This window comes from Thamnophis sirtalis, unplaced genomic scaffold, assembly GCF_051295495.1.
Source record: "Thamnophis sirtalis isolate CommonGarterSnake01/CBP01778 unplaced genomic scaffold, rThaSir2_p1.2 scaffold_15, whole genome shotgun sequence".
Classification (NCBI taxonomy): domain Eukaryota; kingdom Metazoa; phylum Chordata; class Lepidosauria; order Squamata; family Natricidae; genus Thamnophis; species Thamnophis sirtalis.
The window spans coordinates 40966489-40990226 of NW_028261395.1; the positions used below are offsets into that span (position 1 = coordinate 40966489).

General features: G+C 48.5%; 1 protein-coding gene across 3 annotated transcripts in view; it reads right to left on the reverse strand.

Moving 5' to 3' along the window:
• The window catches only part of UBE4B (ubiquitination factor E4B), a 55985-nt gene that overhangs the window by 24827 nt on the left and 7420 nt on the right, over nt 1–23738 (reverse strand). Inside the window, exons 2-14 of one of the 3 annotated variants that reach the window (XM_087702244.1) lie at nt 19625–19802; nt 16914–17049; nt 15684–15771; nt 14305–14449; nt 13627–13855; nt 11525–11929; nt 8800–8922; nt 4116–4257; nt 2902–3002; nt 2658–2772; nt 1758–1841; nt 718–774; nt 474–590 (exon numbers count right to left, since the gene is read on the reverse strand). In XM_087702244.1, coding sequence (XP_087558370.1) covers nt 474–590; nt 718–774; nt 1758–1841; nt 2658–2772; nt 2902–3002; nt 4116–4257; nt 8800–8922; nt 11525–11929; nt 13627–13855; nt 14305–14449; nt 15684–15771; nt 16914–17049; nt 19625–19802 — 1920 coding nt within the window. Of the gene's footprint in view, nt 1–473; nt 591–717; nt 775–1757; nt 1842–2657; nt 2773–2901; nt 3003–4115; nt 4258–8799; nt 8923–11524; nt 11930–13626; nt 13856–14304; nt 14450–15683; nt 15772–16913; nt 17050–19615; nt 19803–23738 lie in introns of all 3 variants that reach the window. The other 2 variants (XM_087702243.1, XM_087702245.1) reach the window with 2 other exon arrangements.

Consider the following 23738-nt stretch of genomic DNA (forward strand, 5'->3'; position numbering starts at 1 on the left):
AATGCAGGCAAACCCTAACGCATCTTACAATAGAATAGAATAGCAGAGTTGGAAGGGACCTTGGAGGTCTTCTAGTCCAACCCCCTGCTTAGGCAGGAAACCCTACACCACTTCAGACAAACGGATATCCAACATCTTTTTAAAAACTTCCAGTGTTGGAGCATTCACAATTGCCTTTTGGAGGCAATTTGTTCCACTCATTCTAACTGTCAGGAAATTTCTCCTCAGTTCTAAGTTGCTTCTCTCCTTGATTAGTTTCCACCCATTGCTTCTTGTTCTACCCTCAGATGCTTTGGAGAATAGTTTGACTCCCTCTTCTTCGGGGCAACCCCTGAGATATTGGGAGACTGCTATCGTGTCTCCCCTAGTCCTTCTTTTCATTAAACTAGACATACCCAGTTCCTGCAACCTTTTTTTAATATATTTTAGCCTCCAGTCCCCTAATCCTCTTGGTTGCTCTTCTCTGCACTTACATCATCCTCAGCAAAGACAGAGAGGCCGAAGAATACCCCAAGGTAAGAGAGTCTCTGGAGCTCTCGGCCCATCCCGGGGCTTAGAGATTTTGGCAACCACAAAGGCAAAGAGACCACCTGGAGAGAGAGGAGAGAGGTTCCCCCAAAGTGAGCAGAACGAGGGCGGGATGGTCAGATTGCTCCACCTTCGGTTTTCCCGTCCTTCGGCAGAATCCCGCAAGGATCTGCCGCTTCCCCCACTTACCAAGCTGCAGACAGGATGCGATTTCCCAAACTTGATCTCGCACAGTTCCCCTAAAGCCTGGGAGGGAAAGAGAAAGGATGTCATCTTCCCTGAGTCTTTGAGCCACCCAGGTTCGGGTCGGCGCTGGGGCTCAGGACCCCAGACAGCACCCTGAAGTTCGGGGTAGCTGGCAAAGTATTTTAAAGGAGATTGAAGTTAATGTCAGGGTTCCAAATAGCATCCAAAATTAAATCAGAGTCCGAGGCAAAGGATTCCTCAAAGTTCCAATTTATTAAGAGAGCCTTGTTGGCACATCTGGGAAAACCCAAATCTGAAAGCTTCCCAGTTTTCCCCACCCAGTTGAAAATTCAAGATCTTGCTCCCATACCCACATGGTCCAATCTCCCACTGCCATGCTGGCAGTTCCACCCATCCAGTTCCGGTCAGTGCAGAAGGGCAAAACACAAAGGATGACCTTGGCTTTCTAGAAAGAATTTTGTTGTGGCTACATAGCATCTCACTCCGTACAATCCCATTTTCCCACCATAGAAAAGGCATAGTGGAATAATAGAAAGTATGGCGGGCCAAAGATCCAAAAGAAAAAAGATGGCTGCAGGCCTGACAGCTTCAGATTTTGGTTAAAATATAGGGATGGTTAGGTTGAGAATAAACACGAGCAAACTGAATACCCTTGCTTCCATGATGGTGGGATGGCCAATTGGAGCATTATTTTTGGCGAAGCCATTTCTGAGAGCACGTGAGGAAGGGCATCTGGCCAGTAACACTCAGCTCCACTCAATTGTCCAAGGGATTATGGGATCGTTAAATGAAGATGGCAATCCGAAATATTTTTTAAAAATCAGCAAATGCAGTCCATTAAAAGTCTTCCTTCCTTTTGTGCCCCCATTTGAACCAATAAGGTTTGGGTGTGGGGTTTTTTTTTGGCAGAGAAATATTTCATTACGCCAGCCCCCGCCAGGCCATCTAAACCCCCACTGAGAGAGGAGATGCCACAAATGTTAAGCATCCTGCTTACACAGTATCAGTAAGTTCTAACTCACCATAAGGGGGTATTTAAAGTTGTCACTATCAAAGGAGCATTCCTTCGAAGCAAGAGCCAGCCCTTGTAAAATAGGTATAAAGATCTGTTTGGAAGAAGGAAAAGAAGAAGAATTAGGTGGCTTCTGTGCATCCGTTTGGAGAAAAGAGCCAGTCCTAAGGGTGAACCAATTAAGGGTGGCTGAGGTGCCAAAAAAAATTAATAAATCTTGAACTCCATAAGATTTTTAGTTTAACAGGCACGGTGTTCTGACCGAGGCTTTCCAAGAGGCATGAAGCAAACTCCTTGTCCCGACAAAAACCCCTTTTATTAATTGACTGTGAATTCTGCTCATTCACCTCCAGCAAAGTCTTTCCAGGGAGGATTTACGGTCACAGACCTTATCTGGCTTGGAGAGCTGCCAGGCCGATATCTGCAGAACTTTTGGCAAGGAGTCTCAGAGAGTCACCAACCAATAAAGCAAACTAATTGTCTCCTGCAAACTCCACTCCCCTTTCGCTCCTCTTTTATTCCCTATAGGAAGGCCATTCATCGTCCACCTGTGGCCTTACTCCCAAGTCTACCCTTAACTGTTTCCTTCGTCTGGCAACTCTGTGCATGCGCACACTGGAAACAGACTCCAGCTGTTCATCCGCCTCACTGACTCCGAAGGCAGCTGATAACTGTTGGATGGCTCTGGCCCGCTCTCTGCCTCCGACACAGAGCCCTCCTCAGAGCCTTCCCCAGACTCCAGGACTGGCCCATCTTCCTCCCCAACCTCCTCACTGTCCGAATCAGAGCTGGCCACTGGGGGGGGGGGGGTGTCACAACACAGTGATAGATCAAGATTCCAGCAACATGTTGGCTGTGGCACGTATGGAGCTCAAGAACTAAGCTAGCCTCTTTTTGTTTCCTTTCTTACCTGTTTGAAGACTTCTTCATCTTGGTGAGTCGTCCTCACCAATTCCTGTATGAAACCGAAGGGGAGATTCCTACACAGCATATACGGGACTAACAACGACTGCTGTTGGTTTGACCTGGGTGAGAGAGAGAATGGCAAAATGCTTCATAAAGTCGCCCCCCGCGTGCCTGAGAGAACGCTGAAGCCAAGAGGTTGGAAGGGGAGGTCAAGCAAGGATCACTAAGTGGCCTCCTGTCCCACTGACCTCAGCTGCGTTAGAGATCCTTGGAGCACCAAAGCCGCGTGAGAAATGCACTGGGATCGGATGTTGCTCAGAAGCTGGCTCACCACCGGCTGGCTGCACATCTAAGGAGAGGCAGAAACAGGGCGAGGCAGCCCATCTTTCACCCTTTAGAGCAGTGTTTCTCCACCTTGGCAACTTTCAGACAGGTGGACTACAACTCCCAGGAGAGGGGGGGGAAGAGGGAGAGGGGAGGGAGGGAAAGGGAGACAGGGAGAGAAGAGAGGTAGAGACAGAGGGAAGGGGGAGACAGGGAGGGGAGACGGGGAGGGAAAGGGGAGACAAGGAGGAGGAGAGGGGGGAGGGGGAAGAGGTAGACAGGGAGGGGGGTGACAGGGAGAGAGGGAAGGGAGAGAGGGAGGGAAAGGGGAGACAGGGAGGAGAGGGGAGAAAGACAGAGAGAAGGAAAGGGGAGATGGAGAGGGAGAAGGAGAAAGGGAGAGGGAGAAACAGGAAGGGGAGAGGGGGAGAGGGAAACATGGAGGGGAGAGTCAGAGGGAGCGAAAGGGAGAGGGGGAGACAGGGAGAAGGGAGAGAGAGGGGGGGAGGGAGAGAAGGAACAGGGAGACAGGGAGGAGAGGTGGGGGAAGACAGGGAGGAAAAGGGAAGGGGAGATGGGGAGAGAGGGAGGAGAGAGGGGGAAACAGGAAGGGGAGAGGGAAACAGGGAGGGGAGAGATGGAGGGAAAGGGAAGGGGAGACGGGGAGAGAGAGGGAAAGAGAGAGGGAGAGATGGAGAGGGGGAGGAAGAAGGGGGGGGTATCTCAACCTCAGCATCTTTAAGATGTATGGACTTCAACTCCCACAATTCTGGGAGGTGGAAGTCCGCACATCTCAAAAGTTGCGAAGATTGAAAAACACGGACACTAAAAATGTTGAGTTACATATAAAGACCACATTTCACTTAACACACAAGAGCCCATTTTGAAGGAAAGGAAAAGAACCTAAAGTGAATCAATTAGAGCAGTGTTTCTCAACCTTGGCAACTTGAAGATGTCCGGACTTCAACTCCCAGAATTCCCCAGCCAGCATTCGCTGGCTGGGGAATTCTGGGAGTTGAAGTCCGGACATCTTCAAGTTGCCAAGGTTGAGAAACACTGAATTAGAGGGCCGGGGGTGGGGGGGGGGAGGCCCGCAATGAAACGACAAGACAAAAATGGGGGGGGAAGGGAAGATTACCTTTGGCGCTTTCCTTTCCTCAATCCCCACTCGGTCGAAGCACTCAATGAGGTAGTTTAGCATCTCCGTCTCCTTGCACGTCTCAATGGCGAAATGGTCGCTGCACGAGTCGGAAATGCTGGCCCCCCCAGAGCCTCCGCCACTGGCAAACAAAACAGGGCAAGAGGCGCCAGTGAGTCCAAAAGGCTAGAGTGGCCTCCAGAAGCCAGCAAGAAGGGAGGGAAGGGCCATGGATTTTGGGGGGCGTGGGCTGCTGGACGGAAACACAGCCTAGGGCAAGGGTCATCCCTGGATTGCACACACATAGCACTCCCTGCCCGCGAATTGCCAATAAACCTAGCCAGTCCCACCTTGGCTGTTACAGCCTGTTCTCCTTAGCCAACCGGTCTACCTGGTGACCCATCATCCCTCAATAGGCATCCTTACATTCAGTAGGCCCATCCACCCAGCCCCCAGGGTTCCTGGGGAGTAGCGGGGGGCACCTGGGAGGAGGCTCTGAGAAAACAGCTTAGGAGTCCTACGTTTTGAGCAAACTCTCCCTTCCATCGGAACGAACTCTCTTCTCCCCAAGAGGAGGAGGACTATGGGGAGGGGGGATTCATTCCATGTCAAGTGTCCTGATTTCAGGAAAATGCCCTGCTCGATCATATATATAGCAATAGCAGTAGACTTATATACCGCTTCATAGGGCTTTCAGCCCTCTCTAAGCGGTTTACAGAGAGTCAGCATATTGCCCCCAACAATCTGGGTCCTCATTTTACCCACCTCGGAAGGATGGAAGGCTGAGTCAACCCTGAGCCGGTGAGATTTGAACCGCTGAACTGCTGATCTAGCAGTAGCCTGCAGTGCTGCATTTAACCACTGCGCCACCTTGGATCATCACAGAGTTCAATGAAAATGGGCGTCAACATGCACACACGTCCCCGATGAACAGCGGTAAAGTGTGACCTTTCTCCTACCGTCTCTTCCAGAGGTATAAAAAAACAAACTTTAACCTTTTTTCCCCCGACCTACGGACATTTTGGTCCAGATTATCTAGATGGAGATCAACTCACAGGAATGCTTTTTGTTTAATGAGAGCACAACACGTTGTACAAGATGCCCAAGTTTTGTTTCTCTCAACAAAACACTGCTGGGGATATTAGGTCTCAAAGTTGGTGACACCTCAGTGTCGCACGATCAAAGGCTGCGGTATGGGGTCAAATAAATGACTCTCTCTCTCTGCAAGCCAGCTGTGTGCAGCAGCTGCCAAAAAAGCCAACCCAGTTCTAGGCTGCATCAACAGAGGGATAGAATCAAGATTGTGTGAAGTCTTCATACCACTTTATAAGGCCTTGGTGAGGCCACACCTGGAATACGGTATCCAGTTTTGGTTACCACGATGTAGAAAAGATGTGGAGACTCTAGAAAGAGTGCCGAGAAGAGCAATAAAGATGATTAGGTGACTGGAGGCTAAAACATATGAAGAACAGTTGCAGGAACTGGGTACGTCTAGTTTAATGAAAAGAATGAGTAGGGGAGACATGAGAACAGTCATCCAATATCTCAGGGGTTGCCACAAAGAGGGAGTCAAGCTATTCTCCAAAGCATCTGAGGGCAGGAAAAGAAGCAATGTGTGGAAACTAATCAAGGAGAAAAGCAACTTAGAACTGAGGAGAAATTTCCTGACATTTAGAACAATTAATCAGTGGAACAGAATTTTCCTCCAGAAGTTGTGAATGCCCCAACACTGGAAGTCGTTAAGAAGATGTTGGAAATCCATTTGTCTGAAACGGTATAGGGTTTCCTACCTAGGCAGGGGGTTGGACTAGAAGACCTCCAAGGTCCCTTCTAACTCTGCTATTGTATTGTAAGTACTGCATCGGCAAACGTAACACTTTACCAGTGTTCATTGCGGACTGTGTGTGAATGTCCACACCACATTTCATCGAAATCCGTGATGGTCGAGGCCCAGGACACTTGACATGGAATGACCCTAGGGAGAACCTTAATCTTTGGTATAATGAAGCGTCATGTTAAGCGGGATGCCAGCCCAGCAACCTCATCGCCTCAACCCAGAATCCTCTGGGTCCGGTGAAACTTCCCCAAATCAGCAGAGGTTTTGTGGTGACCACCCCAGAGGACCTGGAATTTGGCTAAAGGCCCTATTGTTCTGAGCAAGGCTTCCCAAGAGCATGAAGGAAACTCCTGGTCCCGACAAAAACCTCTTTTTATTAATTGACTGTGAATTCTGCTCATTCACATCCAGCAAAGTTTTTCAAGGGAGGATTTACGGTCACAGACCTTCTCCGGCTTGGAGAGCTGCCAGGCCGATCTCTGCAGAACTTGGCAAGGAGTCTCGGAGAGTCAGGAACCAATGAAGCGAACTAATGGTCTTCTGCAAACTCCACTCCCCTTTCGCTCCTCTTTGATTTCCCCTGGGGAGGGGCCATTCATCCTCCACCTGTGGCCTTAGTCCCAAGTCAACCCCTGTTCCTTAGCTGTTCCCTTCGTCTAGCAACTCTGCGCATGCGCACACTGGGAACAGGCTCCAGCTGTTCATCTGCCTCACTGATGTCTGACTCTGAAGGCAGCTGATCACTGTCAGACGGCCCTGCCCCCCTCTCTGCCTCCGACACAGAGCCCTCATCCGAGCCTTCCCCAGACTCCAGGACTGGCCCAGGTTCCTCCCCACCTCCTCACTGTCCGAATCTGCTGCCAGCTCTGCTGGTGGGCCACACCACCTATCAAGTTCACATCCCCACGCAAGGTTTCAGTCTCTTGTCTACCCCAACTCCAGGTTTCACGTAGCGTTCGTTGCAATCTGAGCACATCCTTGCAAGGATTTTGGGCACCTGGGGAAGCAGGGGGGAGGGGGGACTGAGAACGTGATGTCCCATTCTACGGATGGGATTTGTGCTACCCCAAGTCAAAAATAACAAGCCCACAGATTGTGTCTGACAACTGGCTCCTGTGGTCAAAGTATTCTTGGAATAGGAATTGGCGCTCTATTTTTTGCAAGATGTCGTCGTTTGACTTTTTAAAGACGAGACAACACAAGAAACACTGTGTTTGTATGTATTTTGGACACATTTTTTTAGACACGTTGGCTTATTATGAGCTTGTGAGCTTTTCTTCAAGCATAACAAAGCACCATTATTATTCCCATCAAATTTGTTTGCTGTGACTCTCACAGTGTTTCACAGAGTGTCCTTGTGATTCACAAGTTATCGTATCACACTAGCTGTCCCCATGCTTTGCTTAAGTGAGTTTACTCAATTATAATCTATACACCGTGTTTCCCCAAAAATAAGACATGGTCTTATTTTCTCCCCCCCCCCCAAAAAACAAGCGCTTGGTCTTATTTTCTAGGTCTTATTATTTTTGAGGTGCAGGAGGCAGCGAGCGTGGTCACCTCATTGGCTGCTGCTGTGTTGCAATATTTTCGGGGAGGGCTTTATTGGGGGGGGGCTTATTTTAGCGCATGAGCTCAAAAGCCCGATTGGGCTTATTATTCACAGAGGTATCATTTTCGGGGGAATGAACAAGGATATATAAAAATGGCTGTGTATGTGTGTATGTTCCAGCCTAACTCTGGAATGCCTCGAGCAATTTCAACGAAATTTGGTACACAGATGACTTACTCTCTGGAGAACGATACTGTGGGGGTAAGACACCCCTAACACCCCTCAGGGTGCGTGTTCTGTTAAGATACAGCCTGCTGTGCCTTAAAACAGCTTCTACAGTACTGCCGTAAAACGGCTTCTACTGTAAAGCGCAGTGGAGTTGACATGGTAACAGCTTCACAGTACTCCACAAGGGGGCTCCCAGTGGTAAGGTGGGAAATCCAACATTAGAAATTACGTTTGGTCCGGACATTTCCCCCCCTATAAATAAATACCCAGGCAACGGCAGGTTATTGGCTAGTAAACCAAAAACTAACAATGCAGGCCAAAATTATATAATGCTTTCAGCCAGTACGGTTGTCTGGGTTAGCCTCTCCACTATGTAAAACTATGGTTTACTAAGCCAAACAGCTGAAATCAGGGCTTAGCAGATGAGATAAATTAAATTTACACAAACACATCTAGTTTTCATTGAATTGGCCGCCAGCTGAAGCCATCCCTAAAGCATCAAGAAAGTTGTGGGCGATATCCATTGGGAGGATTTCAATCCTCTTCATGGCCCATTCACACACAGCAAATGAGCCACAATCGTTAAAGAAACAGTGGCCTCTTAATCACTCTGGCAAAAGCTTCTCTCGTGGGTGGAAATGCCCATCTACATTGAGATATTTCCCCATTTTAATAGATCCAAAAATAAAAAAAATTCTGGCTGGTTTCTACTTTAACAAGCCAGAGACAAAAGCCATTTTTTTTGGGGGGGGGGGGGGAGTCATCATGGTCACAATTTACCATCGAGCTGTGCACAAGGCATCCAATTTTGTGCAAAGCAACCAGTTTTACAAGGCTCGTTTCAAAAGCACTGACTCACAAAGCGACCTTGGGATAATTTGGCACTAAAGAAGAGCCTAGGGAGGAGAAAAGAAGAAGGAAAAAAAAAACAGATTTCATCCTCCCGAAAGGGTAAATGTTTTTTTATGACGTGGTAGGAAGTTGAAATGAAATGCTGACCAGGGAGGGAAGGGAAGGATCCTGAGGACAGAAGACGCAAACAAGTCACACTCTTTTTTTTTCTAGAGTACCTGGACCCAAATGGCACATAAGAAAAATCCTCCTCCTCCTCCTCTTCCTCATTTTCTTCCTCAGAACTGTCTCCAGAGACATCGGGAATGGCAAGGAGGAGTGAGAAAGGGCTGTCGTACATACTAGTATAAGGAAAGCAGAGGCGGATGAATGAATACAAGAGAAGGGAGGGAAGACACATACACACACACGCTGTTGGGTTTTCTACCAAGACCCATCTTCCACTGCAAGCATGCGGCAAGTTAAGTTGGGAAATCAGCCACATGGGTTAGGAGAGAGGGTGTCAAACTCAAGGCCCACGGGGTGCTTAAACCTGGCCTGGAAATAGTAAAGGTGTGGCCCGCGGTGCCTCTGGCAGCCAAAATGGGGCGTGGGGCAGTGGTGGGTTCCAGATCCCATCGCAACTGCTACGCTGCAATGGGGCTGGGCGTCCGCCACAGGCACGCGCGCTGCGCACGCATGCGTGCCCACCGTACGCATGCATGCACCCCACCGGCCTGCGACGCTCCAGCTGTTCGCCGGAGGTCACGCAGGCGCCGTACACTGCACCCACATGTGCAAATGGCCCGGTTAGCTCAAATAGAGGTAAAGAACGAGGGCAGGCGGGTGGGCCCTCCAAAGCACCGTACCGGTACGGTGGCCGCTGCTGCCAGCTGGCACCGGTACGCTCGTACAGGGGCGTACCGCCCGGAACCCACCACTGGCGTGGGAGGGCTGTGTGAAGTCCACCAAACCCCATTTTCAGCCTGGATGGCCTCCTGCAGCCAAAATGGGACAGGGGGCTACTCACGTGGGGGGGGGGGGCTCCACCCCGTATTGGCTGGCAAAGTGCTGCAGGGGGCCATCCAGGCTGAAAATGGAACGTGGTGGACCTCACAGCCCCCCCCACTGCACCCCGTTTTGGCTGGCAGGGTGCTAGAGGCATCCATCCCGTCTCCCCACTTTCTCCCCCCCTCCGGCCGGCGCATGGAGAACTGCAATGTTGATCTGGCCCTGAGATAAATCCAGTTTGACACCCCTGGGTTAGAGCCACAACAGAGTTAAGGCATGCCCCGGCAAACCTCGGAAGCAAACACAAGCGATCAAAAGAAGCCAAGCAGGCTGCCTTCTGGGGAAGGTTACGGATGGCAGCGCCCAAGGAATTTTAAGGAAGGCCCAATTCCTGAATCAATATCTGTGGATCATTATAACAGCAATGGCGGTTAAGAGGCAGCCGCCTTCGGCAGAGGCAAAAACCCCGGTCTGTCTCCTCCAACATATCCTGACATCGGAAGGAAACTTGATTGCCGGGGGCGTAAGAGTCTTGAGGGACCTATAGAACGTCGTCCTGTCGCTAGCTGGAGGGTGAGGATGCCAGCTGATAAAAAGAGTTTCGCCAAGGCTGAGGACCAATTTTATTTTTTCCCCAGACTTTTCAGCGATTGCTCTTTGCCGCTATGGAAAAATCCGCTGGCCAAACCGTTTCCTGACTCTGGGACTCAAGGAGGACTGCTTGCAACAGAGGTCTTCGAACTTGGCAACTTGAAGACTGGTGGACTTCAACTCCCAGAATTCTCCACTGGGAGAATTCTAGGAGTTGAAGTCCACAAGTATTAAAGTTGCCAAGTTCGGGGACCCCTGATTTAGAATCACTTGAGAATCTCCAGGAATTCTCTCTCCCAATGCAGTTTAATGACTTCTCCTTTGGCCAAAGAACGGTCAACCTTGGAAGACTTGAGGGCTTCATTCCCAGTGCTGAGGAATTCTGGGAGTTGAAGTCCACAGGTCTTCAAGTTGCCAAGCTGACACCCCAGTTCCGAAGTCTGTATGTTTCTCCTGCTCTGTCTCAAATATTGCACGTTGTTTGTCTAAGCCATACCCTCACTCGGACTTTAGTTTAGTTCGACGAGATGGGAAAACAGGGCCATCCGATCCGTCCTGAAGACCGTGACGGATAGTCAAGCGGCATATTATACTTTTATTAATTTTTCATCTCTTCTTTCCTGCTCATATTTGCCAGTTTGCAATGAATTGACTGCATGAAGCGTCTCGAGATCTCTTGGGCTGAAAAGCAGAATAAAACTTCTCTAAGTGAGTAAAGTGGGGACGTGGCGGTTCAGTGGCTAAGATGCTGAGCTTGTCGATCAGAAAGGTCGGCAGTTCGAATCCCTAGCATCGCGTAACGGAGGGAGCTCCCGTTACTTGTCCCAGTTCCTGCCAACCTAGCAGTTCGAAAGCACGTAAAAAAAATGCAAGTAGAAAAACAGGGACCACCTTTGGTGGGAAGGGAGCAGCGTTCAGTGCACCTTCGGCGTTGAATCATGCCAGCCACATGACCACGGAGACATCTTCGGACAGTGCTGGCTCTTCTGCTTTGAAACAGAGATGAGCACTGCCCCCTAGAGTCAGGATCGACTAGCACGTTTGTGCGATGGAACCTTTACCTTACCTAAGTTAGTAAAATATTCCCTCCCTTCTTCTGCATTGCCCTGGAAAACACCTTGAATCTTGCCCCCCCCCCAAAAAAAAACCACCACCACCACGCGGGTTCAAAGTCAGGATTAGCGCAGCTCAAAACAAAACGCCATTAGGGAAGCAAAACCATAAAGCTTGTTTTAAAAGCAAACGGATTAGCCAAAGTCTAAAGGTGCTCTTCCAAAATCTAGCTGATCACTGCAACCCAGCAGGGCACACACACACACACACACACAAACCTTACACAAATTCACCCAGCTACAAATATACCTAGTGGGCATCCTGCCTGGGAAAGAGGTACGGCTGCTGCCCAACGTGGAAAACAGGGGCATGGCGGTAGCTGCTACGGGCCTACCCCTGGATGAAGGGACCCGTGCAGCTGGAGGACTGGGGCTTATGCCCGGAGGAGTCGGAGAGGCCGAAAGGCTGGAGGTTCCTGCTGAGGGTGCGGGAGGAGGAGCTGCCAAAGTCCAAGGGTGTGTCACTGTGTACGGACGGTACCGTGGGGACGAGGGCTGGACACTGAGCGGCCCTGCTGGCAGGAGGTGGGGGCTGACAGACAGGGAAGACACGGGGAGGGGAGCCACGGGGCTGGGGGAAGAAGGGAGAAAGGAGCCAGACAAGGGGGGGTGACTTGCGATGTTGAAAATGGGAATGGGGCTGCTTCCGTAGAGACTGCGGTCAACGAAAGCGGGGAAGAGGAAGGGAAAAGAAGAGGAAGACAAGAATTGACAATGGGGAAGACCACAAAAATGGAAGACGACGATGCGGGAGAGAGAGAGAGAGAGAAAGAAAGCAGCTACTCGGTTGAAATTCTTTCACCAGGGAGGGGTGCCTCAAAAAACCCCAATGGGATCAAACGGCCCCAAATGTTTGGAACTGGCTCTGGAAGTGGGCCAGCTCCATTTTAAGGGCGGGCCACTCCGGTCCTCTGGCTTATCTGTTCTGAGGCCAATCCTCCACCAGGTGGCCAAATTGGCCTAGAAATAGCCTTTAAGACTTATATACCCCTTCACAGTGCTTTAGCGCCCTCTCTAAGCAGTTCAGAGTCAGCCTCCTGCCCCCAACAATCTGGGTCCTCCTTTAATTGACCTCGAAAGGGTGGAAGGCTGAGTCAACTTTGCGCCTGGTGCGATTCAAACTGCTGGCAGTGGGCAGAGTTAGTCTGCAAAACTGCATTCTAACCACTGCACCACTGTCTGTGTATCTGTCTGTTTGTCTATCGATCATCTATCTACCCCTATCTATCATCTATCCATTTATTATCTATCCATATCTAACCATATCCATATTTATTTATCCATGCATCCATCCATCCATTTATCTATCATCTATCCATATCCATCACCTATCCATATCCATATTTATCCATCCATCCCTCCATCCATCACCTATCCATATCCATCCATCCACCACCTATCCATATTTATCCATCCATCCATCCATTTATCTATATCTATCCATATCCATTTTATCCCATCATCTATCCATATCCATCCATCCATCACCTATCCATATTTATCCATCCATTTATCCATCCATCACCTATCCATATCCATATTTATCCATCTATCCATCCATTTATCTATCATCTATCCATATCCATCCATCCATCACCTATCTGTATCTATCCATATCCATATTTATCCATCCATCCACCCATCTATTTATCTATCATCTACCCATATCCATCCATCACCTATCCATATCTATCCATATCCATCCATCCATCCATCCATCTATTTATCTGTCCGTCCATCCATCCATCAACTATCCATATCTATCCATATATCCAGAGGTGGGTTGCTCCCAGTTCGGCCTGGTTCTGCTCAACTGGTAGTGGAATTTAGGCCAGGGACATAGAACTGGCAGTGAGTCAGGCCTGCCACACCCCCGAACCGGGTCTCTCACCGCCACTGGGCCACCGCCATTTTGATTTTTCTGTGCATGCATGAAGAACAGTTTACATTGAACAGCGCACAGCTGGGGCGCGTTGCGAACCAATAGTAAAACCAGCAGCAACCCACCCATGCATATATATCCGTATCTATCCATGTACCTATCCATCTATCTATCATCTAGCCATATGTATCCATCCATCTATATATCGCAATAGCCTTTAGACTTATATACCACTTCACAATGCTTTTCAGCTCCAAGCAGTTGACAGAGTCAGCCTTTCCTCCCCAACAATCCAGTTGCTCGTTTTACCGACCTCGGAAGGACGTAAGGCTGAGTCAATCTTGAACAGGTCAGGATCGAACGTATTGCATCACCATAGCTCTTAGAATCCTTCACCTCCTGGTCTTTTTCTCCCAGGTGTCTCCCAAACTGATTTTTTTTGGGGGGTGGGGGGGACGTTGCTGGCCTACCTTGATAAGGAGCTGGAGCCAAAGGAGCCCACGTTGCAAAACACGGGGCTGGTTCCCGGGTTGGAGCCGGTATTCAGGACTAGGTTTCTATCTGGCGAGCGGGCAGCAGCCGCAATGGGCTGCGACGTGGCGGTCAAGCTGGCAAAGGGGTTTTCTTCTCTCGAGTGGGTGGACATCATTAGGACTTCCATCAGCACTTGCCCAATCAAGTCTTTGAAGTCCGAGAACACTGGGGGAGGCGGAGTGAAAGAGGAGGGGATTACTTGAGAACCAGGGGTGGTATTCACTTACTTTCCCTACCGGTTCGCAAATATGAGCCGAGTGCGCCCCATCTGCGCATGCGCTTTGGCTAAAAGTGCCTCCTGCATTAAGAGTGGGATGTGTGTGTGTTTGCCCTCCCCAGGCTCCGGAGGCCCTCTTTTTCAGTCTTCCCGAACTCCCAGTAGGCCCGTTTTTTGCCCTCCCGGAGCCTCCGTGCGCACCCTGCACTTACTTGCATCCAAAAAGGGGTGGCATGGGGACTCCTGGGAAAGCAGGGGAGGGGTGGGTGGGGCCAGCCAGGAATGGGATTTGGGGGTTCTTCGAACTGCACAGAATCTTAGCTAGAGGTTCTCCCGAACCCCTGCGAACCCCCAGCAGCCCACCCGTGATCCAGAGGCAACACAGAGGGTTCCTTACCATCTTTAGGGTTTTGCTTGAACTGTTCCGAAAGGGAAGTCAGGAAGATCACATCTCTATCCCGGTCTTTCCAAGAGACTCGGAAAATCTTACAAACCAGCTGTAAGGCTTGTTCCTCCGAGATTTCCAATCCTGAGGGAAGCTCCTGCAAGGGGACACCAGAAAATACTCAGGGTTAATTTTGTAGCTTAAGTTTCAAGAACATTTAGGAGACATTTAGCAAAGCCATGAAAAGCTAACATGAATAACAAAGGATAAATGCCTTTTTAATCCCTTTTACAACCCATGACTGAGCACAGGAACAGGGGTTGGGGGGTCTCTTAACTTGCATCGGTAAATTGCAAACTCAGAATTAAAATTGTATTTGCAATGTCCAGCAGGGAGGTGTGTGGTGATGTGACATGGCTATTTGTAAAGTCTGGTGTTGTGGTATTTGCGTGTACACAGGCAGATAGCTAGTTTGGAATTGTTGTTGTTAGTTGCGAAGTCGTGTCCAACCCATCGCAACCCCCATGGAGAACATTCCTCCAGGCCTTCCTGTCCTCTACCATCCTCTGGAGGGCATTCAAGCTCACGCCGACAGCTTCAGTGATTCCATCCAGCCACCTCCTTCTCTGCCGTCCCCTTCTTCTTTTGCCCTCCATCGTTCCCAGCACGAGGCTCTTCTCCAGGGAGTCCTTCTTCCTTCTCATTAGGTGGCCAAAGTAGTTGAGTTTCCTCTTCAGGATCTGGCCTTCTAAAGAGCAGTCAGGGTTGATCTCCTCTAGGACTGACCGGTTGGATGGCCTTGCAGTCCAAGGGACTCAATGCAGGAGTCTTCTTCTCCAGCACCAGAGTTCAAAGGCCTCCATTCTTTGGTGCTCAGCCTTCCTTATGGTCCAACCTTCACAGCCATCCATTGCAACTGGGAAAACCATCGCCTTGACTAGACACACTTTTGTTGTCAGGGTGCTGTCTCTGCTTTTTAGGATGCTGTCTAGATTTGCCATCGCTTTCCTCCCCAGGAGCAAGCCTCTTTTAATTTCTTGGCTGCAGTCCCCATCTGCAGTGATTGTGGAGCCCAGGAAAATAAAATCTGTCACTACCTCCATTTCTTCCCCATCTATTTGTCAGGAATTGAGAGGATCAAATGCCATGATCTTAGTTTTCTGTAATGTTACCTAGTTGGGTAATGAAACATCTGCAAGAAAACAAGCCAGCTCAGAGAACACCAAGGGCCCCTCATGTCAAGCCTGAGCTACAAATATTATCCTTTATTGAGAGCGCATTCATCATTCTGGCTATCCCGACATGCGAAGAAGCTCTTCCAGAATAGACAGGGCTTCTTCGTTTCCCCACACACACAGCCTCACAAGCTCAGTATGACACCCCCCCCATACCTTATCCGAGAGGCTCCGTTTCTCCCTCCGGTCACTCTCATCCACTTCCATGTTTTCGATCCCCGAATCCACATCGACCTGGGACAAGCTGGAAAGGGAGCAGAGGAACCCCTTCAGACCTTCTGGAACCCCTTTTTTTTCCCCCTTGAATTGTTCGCCGCCCTGAGTCCTCCCGGAGAAGGGCGGCATACAAATAATACAATACAATACAATACAATACAATACAATACAATACAACCTTCAGACCATTCCCTGCTCAGAAGGAGCAGTTGCTCAAAACAGAAGGTCTCAGCCCCAGGAGGGCTTGAAGGGAAAACAATCCCATGTGCACAAAAACACCACAGTTGTGCCATTTGACTATAAACTGATGGATAACCAACTGCCCGGACACCGCTTGCTTCGGAACAAGCCAACCAACATGACTCATGGAGGACAGCTCTCCAGCACACTTCATCTCTCGCCCCCTTCCACAGCTTGCATTTTGTAGAGGTGTCTATGCAAGGCTGCCAAGCAGAATTCGGCCCACGTGTGGGGAGAACAACATTTTGATTCTGCCTTCCCCCTTAAGGTTCTGACCGAGGCTTCCCAAGAGCATGAAGAAAACTCCTTGCCCAACAAAAACCCCTTTCATTAATTGACTGTGAATTCTGCTCATTCACCTCCAGCAAAGTCTTTCCAGGGAGGATTTACGGTCACAGACCTTATCTGGCTTGGAGAGCTGCCAGGCCAATAGCTGCAGAACTTGGTAAGGAGTCTCGGAGAGTCAGGAACCAATGAAGCGAGCTAATTGTCTCTTGCAAACTCCACTCCCGCTTCCTCTTTTATTTCTTCTGGGAGGGGCCATTCACCGTCCACCTGTGGCCTTACTCCCAAGTCAACCCTTGTTCTTTAGCTGTTCCCTTCATCTGGCAACTCTGCGCATGGACACACTGGGAACAGGCTCCAGCTGTTCGTCTGCCTCACTGCTGTCTGACTCTGAAGGTAGCTGATAACTGTCAGACGGCCCTGGCGCTCTCTCTGCCTCAGACACAGAGCCCTCATCAGAGCCTTCCCCAGACTCCAGGACTGGCCCATCTTCCTCCCCAACCTCCACACTGTCCGAATCTGCTGCCAGCTCTGACGGGCCACAACAGAAACGCTGGTAAAATCCCAAAACGCTAAGCATCTTGGGAGAACGTCCAGCCAAGGCTGCCCTGAGACAGGGACCAGATGAGTGCCCCACCCCCATACCTTTTCTCACAGGAGACGCTATCGATATCCATGCTCTGGGACCGGGAAAGGGACTGGGACTGCGTTTCGAGGCTGTTGGAGGGCGAGCTGCTGAGCGAACTCACACCTTCGCTGCTCTGACTGCGATGGGCAACACCTTCAGGAAAAAGGACAGAAGGAATTTAGTCAATTCCCTTCCCAGAACGCCCACGCCCACAGCTGGAAGCTGGGGTAAAGGACGTTTACACGATAATCCATTCCCTAAAAGTCTGTAGAGATTCTCAAGTCACCCAGCTGATGGTTGTCCCAAATGGGCTTTTTTTTTTCTCAAGAGGCAACTGGCTTTTTCTTTTGAAGACATTTCACTTCCCATCCAAGAAGCTTCTTCAGCTCTGACTGGATGAGGGTGGGGAAGGGAAGGATTTATACTCCTTGCAGACAGCTGATCATTTGCATCCTTTTAGAGGGTTGTTGAAGCGCTTGGGAGGTTTACCTGTGTCTTCAGGGTCACCTGAATTGTGCTTTGAAGCACAGGTTTATCTGAAGCACCACAAGGAGACAGATAACCTCTAAGTGGCCTCAACTACCCTCTAAAAAGGATGCGGATGACCAGCTGTCTGCAAGGAGTATCAATCCTTCCCTTCCTCACCCTCATCCAGTCAGAGCTGAAGAAGCTTCTTGGATGAGAAGCGAAACGTCTTCAAAAGAAAAGAAAAAACAAGAAAGTCCAGTTGCCTCTTGGGAAAAAAAGCACCTTTGGGACAATCTATTCCCTAAGACAGTGTTTTTCAACCTTGGCAACTTGAAGATGCCTGGACTTCAACTCCCAGAATTCCCCAGCCAGCATTCGCTGGCTGGGGAATTCTGGGAGTTGAAATCCAGGCATCTTCAAGTTGCCAAGGTTGAAAAACATTGCCCTAAGAAACCACTCCAAGTTGTGTGGCCTTTATTACCCAGAATTCCCTAGCTGGCAAGGCCGTTGTTGAGAATTCTAGGAGTCCGTTCTTCTGAAACTTCAAGGAAAAGGATTTATGTTCTCCACTATACCTCTCCCATTTTCCAGTTTTTACCCTTCCAGCCAATTCCCCTGAATTAACTTGATCCTGATGCAAATGTTATAAGTTTAAGGTGCAAAGGAACCAGAAATCCAAGTTCAAATGGAATGCCAGCATTTTTTTAAAAATCCTATCTGTTCATCTCACATAAGGATTTTCTGGATCAACCAACTATCCCAATACAGCATCCCCCAATTGTATCACTCTACTATCCATCTTCCCCAGTGGGTTTGGTTATTTTGACAACATTGGGAATTGTAAAACGAAACTTAAACACTGTCTAATTGTCTTCTCTTGCCTCTGAGCTTCTTAGAATCCCAGTGACTGAAGAGGCATCAAAGCCTTTGTAAATAAAATAATAATAATGATTTAGTGTGCCATCAAAACTATTTTTAAACCCAGTGGGAACAACTTGGCATTAACAGGCCACGCAGCACATTTAAGAGTGTTAATAAGATAAAAAGGAAAGAAACGAACCTTCTTTCGGATTCAGTGTCACATCCCAATTAATCAAGCACTTAAAATGTTTTAGCTCTGGAATGAACAGTATGCGTGTTATGTATGTGTGTGACATTCACACACCCCTCAGTAATTTGTCCCAAGAGCAATTCTTCCCACAACACTTTCTAAACATGCTTCTCTCCTCTCGGGTAAACATGAACCTGACATTCCAAGCTGGGTCAAACCCATTTGAGGCCAAACCAAGGGAGAGGCTCTGCGCAGGGAGAAATCTTGATTTTTATATCATCTCTCCATGACAAGGTCAATCTGCTGAATGGCTGCTTAAGCAGACAGCAAGAGGGAGGGAGGGAGGGAGGGAATGAGAAGGCAGCTGCATGACGGTCTGGCTTGCTTGGCTAAGCAGCCAGTTCCTTCAACTTCAAGCCCAGCTGTTCTGCAGGCTGCAGCAATCTCTACGGGAGAGACTGTAGTTGTCAAAACCAGCCAGCTTACCCCACTCTCCTATTCAGGCAGGTGCTGCCTGGCTTCCTGCATTGCTTCGAAGATGGCTTGTACGGTTTCAGGTTAGCTTTGAAACAAGCCATTTGATAGGCTGCAAAATTGTGAGCGATGGCAGAGCACAAGGCTCAAACACAGCAAGGGCTGGATTTCGTTAAACTTTCTTGCTCACTTCCACAAAATGACAAGAAAGGACGGCAGCTTCCCTAAAGGTAAAGGTTTCCTTCGCACCTATGTGCAAGTCGTTCCCGACTCTAGGGGGCGGTGCTCATCTCCGTTTCAAAGCCGAAGAGCCAGCGCTGTCCCAAGACGTCTCCGTGGTCATGTGGCTGGCATGACTCAACGCCGAAGGCGCACGGAACGCTGTTCCCTTCCCACCAAAGATTGTCCCTATTTTTCTACTTGCGTTTTTTCGTGCTTTTGAATTGCTAGATTGGCAGAAGCTGGGACAGGTAATGGGAGCTCACTCCGTTACACGGCGCTGGGGATTCAAACTTCCCACTTTTCTGATTGAAAAGCTCAGTGTCTAAGCCACTGAGCCACCGCTTCCTTACAGCTCTGTTAAACCCTAATTCACACGTCCCACGTTGGCCCTGCAGGAAAAGCCACCATTTCTCGAGAACCAGGGCTGAGCCCACGAAAAAAAGGAAAGCCGGCATGGTTTTTTCCTCGCCCCAAATCATCCTGAAAAATTGGCATTGAGCTTACCTGACGCACCGATTGGAGAGGTAGCGGGGGTCATACTGTGAACATTGAGCCCAAGGTTGTGGGGTGCCCCTAAAGGCGGCGCTGGGACCGGCTGCCCTGGCGGGTTCTCCCTCTGTGGAGACGTAAGTGGGGTGGTGGGCTGGGAAGAGGGTCCGCCAGCGAGCCGGGCAAGGCGCCTCCGACGGATCTGCATAAAAACCAGGACACCGTGAGTTACGAAGAGCCGTGGTGGCGCAGTGGTTAGAGTGCAGTATTGCAGGCTATTTCTACTGACTGCCGGCTGCCTGCAATATGGCAGATCAAATCTCACCAGGTCTCAAGGTTGACTCAAGCCTTCCGTCCTTCTGAGGTGGGTCAAATTAGGACCCAGATTGCTTGGAGCAAAAGGCTGACTCTATAAACCGCTTAGAAAGAGATGTAAAAGCACTGTGAAGCAGTATATAAGTCTGCTATTGCTATCTTCCTTCCTTCCCTCCCAGTGGTTAGAATGCAGTATTGCAGCCTAACTCTGCCCACTGCAAGGAGTTCGATCCTGACCGTCTCAAGGTTGACACAGCCTTCCACCCTTCCAAGGTCAGTAAAAGGAGGGCCCAGATTGTTGGAGGCAATAGGCTGACTCTAATAAACTGTTTAGAGAAGGCTATGAAGCACTATGAAGCGGTATATAAGTCTTATTGCTATTGCTACTGGATTTCAGCCCTTCAGCGTTCCAGAAGGTCTTGGACAATATCTGCCTCGGCTTTCAAAAACAGACCTGAAGACCAGGGTAGAAGGTCAAAGACAGAATGTTTAATAAGAATTCCAAACTTCAGGAAGCCAATCAACACCCTCAAAAAACAGCTTCGACCCACATCAAACCATACAGACGGGCTTTGTCACTGGCCAAGAGCCACGTTCATTTCCAAAAAAATTCTTCACCATCACCCCAGTCTCCCTTCCCAGAGAGAATCACAAACAACCTTTTCCCGGAAATGGATACAGCACACGGGGAAAACATGTGGCAGCGTTCATTCTGCGGCTCAGAGGAAGCGCTATTATTAGAAGCCAAGCCAGGTCTCCTCTTCAAGCCTTACGCAACAAGCCCAAGACATCCTTCTCTCATCTTTTGAACCCGGAGAACGTTCCCCGAGAAAGGCTCCCTCCCACCCTTGTAAGGGGCAGCGAAAGGGAAGTAGCTTTTCACAAGCTCCGTCTTAAAATTCCTCTTTGCCCACGTTACCTTGAACCCTAAAGTGGGTGAAAGGTTTTCAAACCTTTCGTAATGCAAGTTGTTGTTTCCATCCTGTAATGCATACATTTAAGAAGTTAAAGTCCACCTAATACTTTCGCTTTTTCTTTTTTCCCCTAATTACTTGCATAGGGATTATACTATTTGGAATAGAATAGAATAGAATAGAGTAGCAGAGTTGGAAGGGACCTTGGAGGTCTTCTAGTCCAATCCCCTGCTTCGGCAGGAGACCCTATACCATTTCAGACAAATGGCTATCCAACATCTTCTTAAAGACTTCCAGTGTTGGGGCATTCACAACTTCTGGAGGCAAGTTTTTCCACTGATTAATTGTTCTCACTGTCAGGAAATTTCTCCTCAGTTCTAGGTTGCTTCTCTCTTTGATTAGTTTCCACCCATTGCTTCTTGTCCTGCCCTCAGGTGCCTTGGAGAATAGTTTGACTCCCTCTTCTTTGTGGCAACCCCTGAGATACTGGAACCCTGCTATCATGTCTCCCCTAGTCCTCCTTTTCATTCATCTAGACTTACCCAGTTCCAGCAACCGTTCTTCATATGTTTTAGCCTCCAGTCCCCTAATCCTCTTTGTTGCTCTTCTCTGCACTCTTTCTAGAGTCTCCACATCTTTTCTATATGGTGGCAACCAAAACTGGATGCCGTATTCCAAGTGTGGCCTTACCAAGGATTAATAAAGTGGTATCAACACTTCATGTGATCTTGTTTCTATCCCTCTGTTGACGCAGCCTTTATGCTGTTTGTATTTTTGGTCCTGGATTGCACCAGTGAGGCTAAAACCAATTTCATTGTATACATGATATACAGTGACAACAAAAGGCTATACTATACTATCCAGGTGGAAGGAACCTGAACACAAGAGTTCACTCATTACAGGTAGTCCTTCACTTACAACCCTTCGTTTAGTGACTGCTCGAAGTTAACCACGGCATTGAAAAAAAGTGACTTGGGATCATTTTTCACTCTCACAACTATTGCAGCGTCCCCAACATCAGGTGATCAAAATTCAGGCGCTTGTCAACTGACAGATATTTATGACGGTCCCAGTGTCCCGGGGGTCACTTGATTCCTCTTTGGCGACCTTCCGACAAGCAGAGTCAGCGGGGGGGGGGGGGAGCCAACTCCCCTTAACAGCTGTGTTACTAATTTAACAACTGTACTGATTTCCCTTGACAACTAAGGCTAGAAAGCTCGTAAAATGGAGCAAGACTCACTTTGCTGCTGTCTCGCTTGGCGACATAAATTTTTGGGCTCAAATCAAGGACCTCCGGTATGAAAACGGACCAAAAAATTTCAATCTGTAATATTACACTATAATACTCACTGCAGTTAGGATCGCTTTCGCACAAAGCTGGAAACAAATCAATAGACCCGCAGAGGAAACAAACATTAGAAAGGTACTTGAATGTGCAGAGATGGACAAAATGACCATGGAATTAAAAGAAAGAGAAGAATCGGATTTCTATAAAATATGGAATGGAATTTGTAAGTGGCTAGAAAACAGAAGCCCAAACAGGAAATAGAAGTCTTTGTACTTTTTCCCCCCTGAACTAGTATTGAATTAAAAATTAACCATAGTTACTGATGACTATCAAACTTAAAATATAAATGGTGATATATCGTAAATATAATGGTGATATGAACAAGTAATATTAATACAAGTGTTAGTACAACTGTTATTGCACTATTACAGAAGTTAAAATCGACAGGTAGGCAATGGAGAATGGAGACATAACTTTGAATGACTCAGAGAGAAAGAGGCTATAAACCCATTGCAGGAAGCACTAAGAAAAGTAGTACACGATAAAAAGATTCGGCCACTGACCAAAATTTAGGTCAAGGTAGTTTGTTTTCATCAGAGAGACATTGACAGGGTTCACAGAAATTAGGCTGAAATTATTATTTTCCTGCAAAGAATTGTCTGTCTTGACGTAAGCTGCACTTCAGGCTGGGTATTTCTTGGCCAGAAAAATGTTAAAAAGAAACGTTCTTATACTAGGCCAAATCACGGGCCTGGCTAATCCAATGATTCCTAATCTTTGTAAGGTCTGGATGTATGGCCTTCAAACTGCTCACTCCTATTGAGTAGACTCAATACTGGCCATGCTGGGAAGTTTGGGAGTCTGTACATCAGAAAGAAATGGAGGTAGTGACAAATTTTATTTTCCTGGGCTCCAAGATCATCGCAGATGGGGACTGCAGCCAAGAAATTAAAAGAGGAGGAAAGCGATGGCAAATCTAGACAGCATCCTAAAAAGCAGAGACCGCATCCTGACAACAAAAGTGAACATAGTCAAGGCTATGATTTTCCCAGTTGCTGTGAAAGTTGGACCATAAGGAAGGCTGAGCACCAAAGAATGGAGGCCTTTGAACTCTGATGCTGGAGAAGACTCCCGCGAGTCCCTTGGACTGCAAGGCGATCCAACCGGTCAGTCCTAGAGGAGATCAACCCTGACTGCTCTTTAGAAGGCCAGATCCTGAAGAGGAAACTCAAAGACTTTGGCCACCTAATGAGAAGGAAGAAGGACTCCCTGGAGAAGAGCCTCATGCTGGGAAAGATTGAGGACAAAAGAAGAAGGGGATGGCAGAGAAGGAGGTGGCTGGATGGAGTCACTGAAGCAGTCGGCGTGAGCTTGAATGGATTCCAGAGGATGGCAGAGGACAGGAAGGCCTGGAGGAATGTTCTCCATGGGGTCGTGATGGGTTGGACACGACTTCGCAACTAACAACATCTGAAAGTTACCCAGAACTCAGACTTTCTTCAGAATTTGGGTTGGTGTTTCTTCAGCTCAACTTGGAAGCCTCAGGCGTTTACATACGAAGTAAGAGTCAACCAAAAAGCCCAAGAAATAGTAACAAGGGGTATTGCTTCTACAGGAGTAA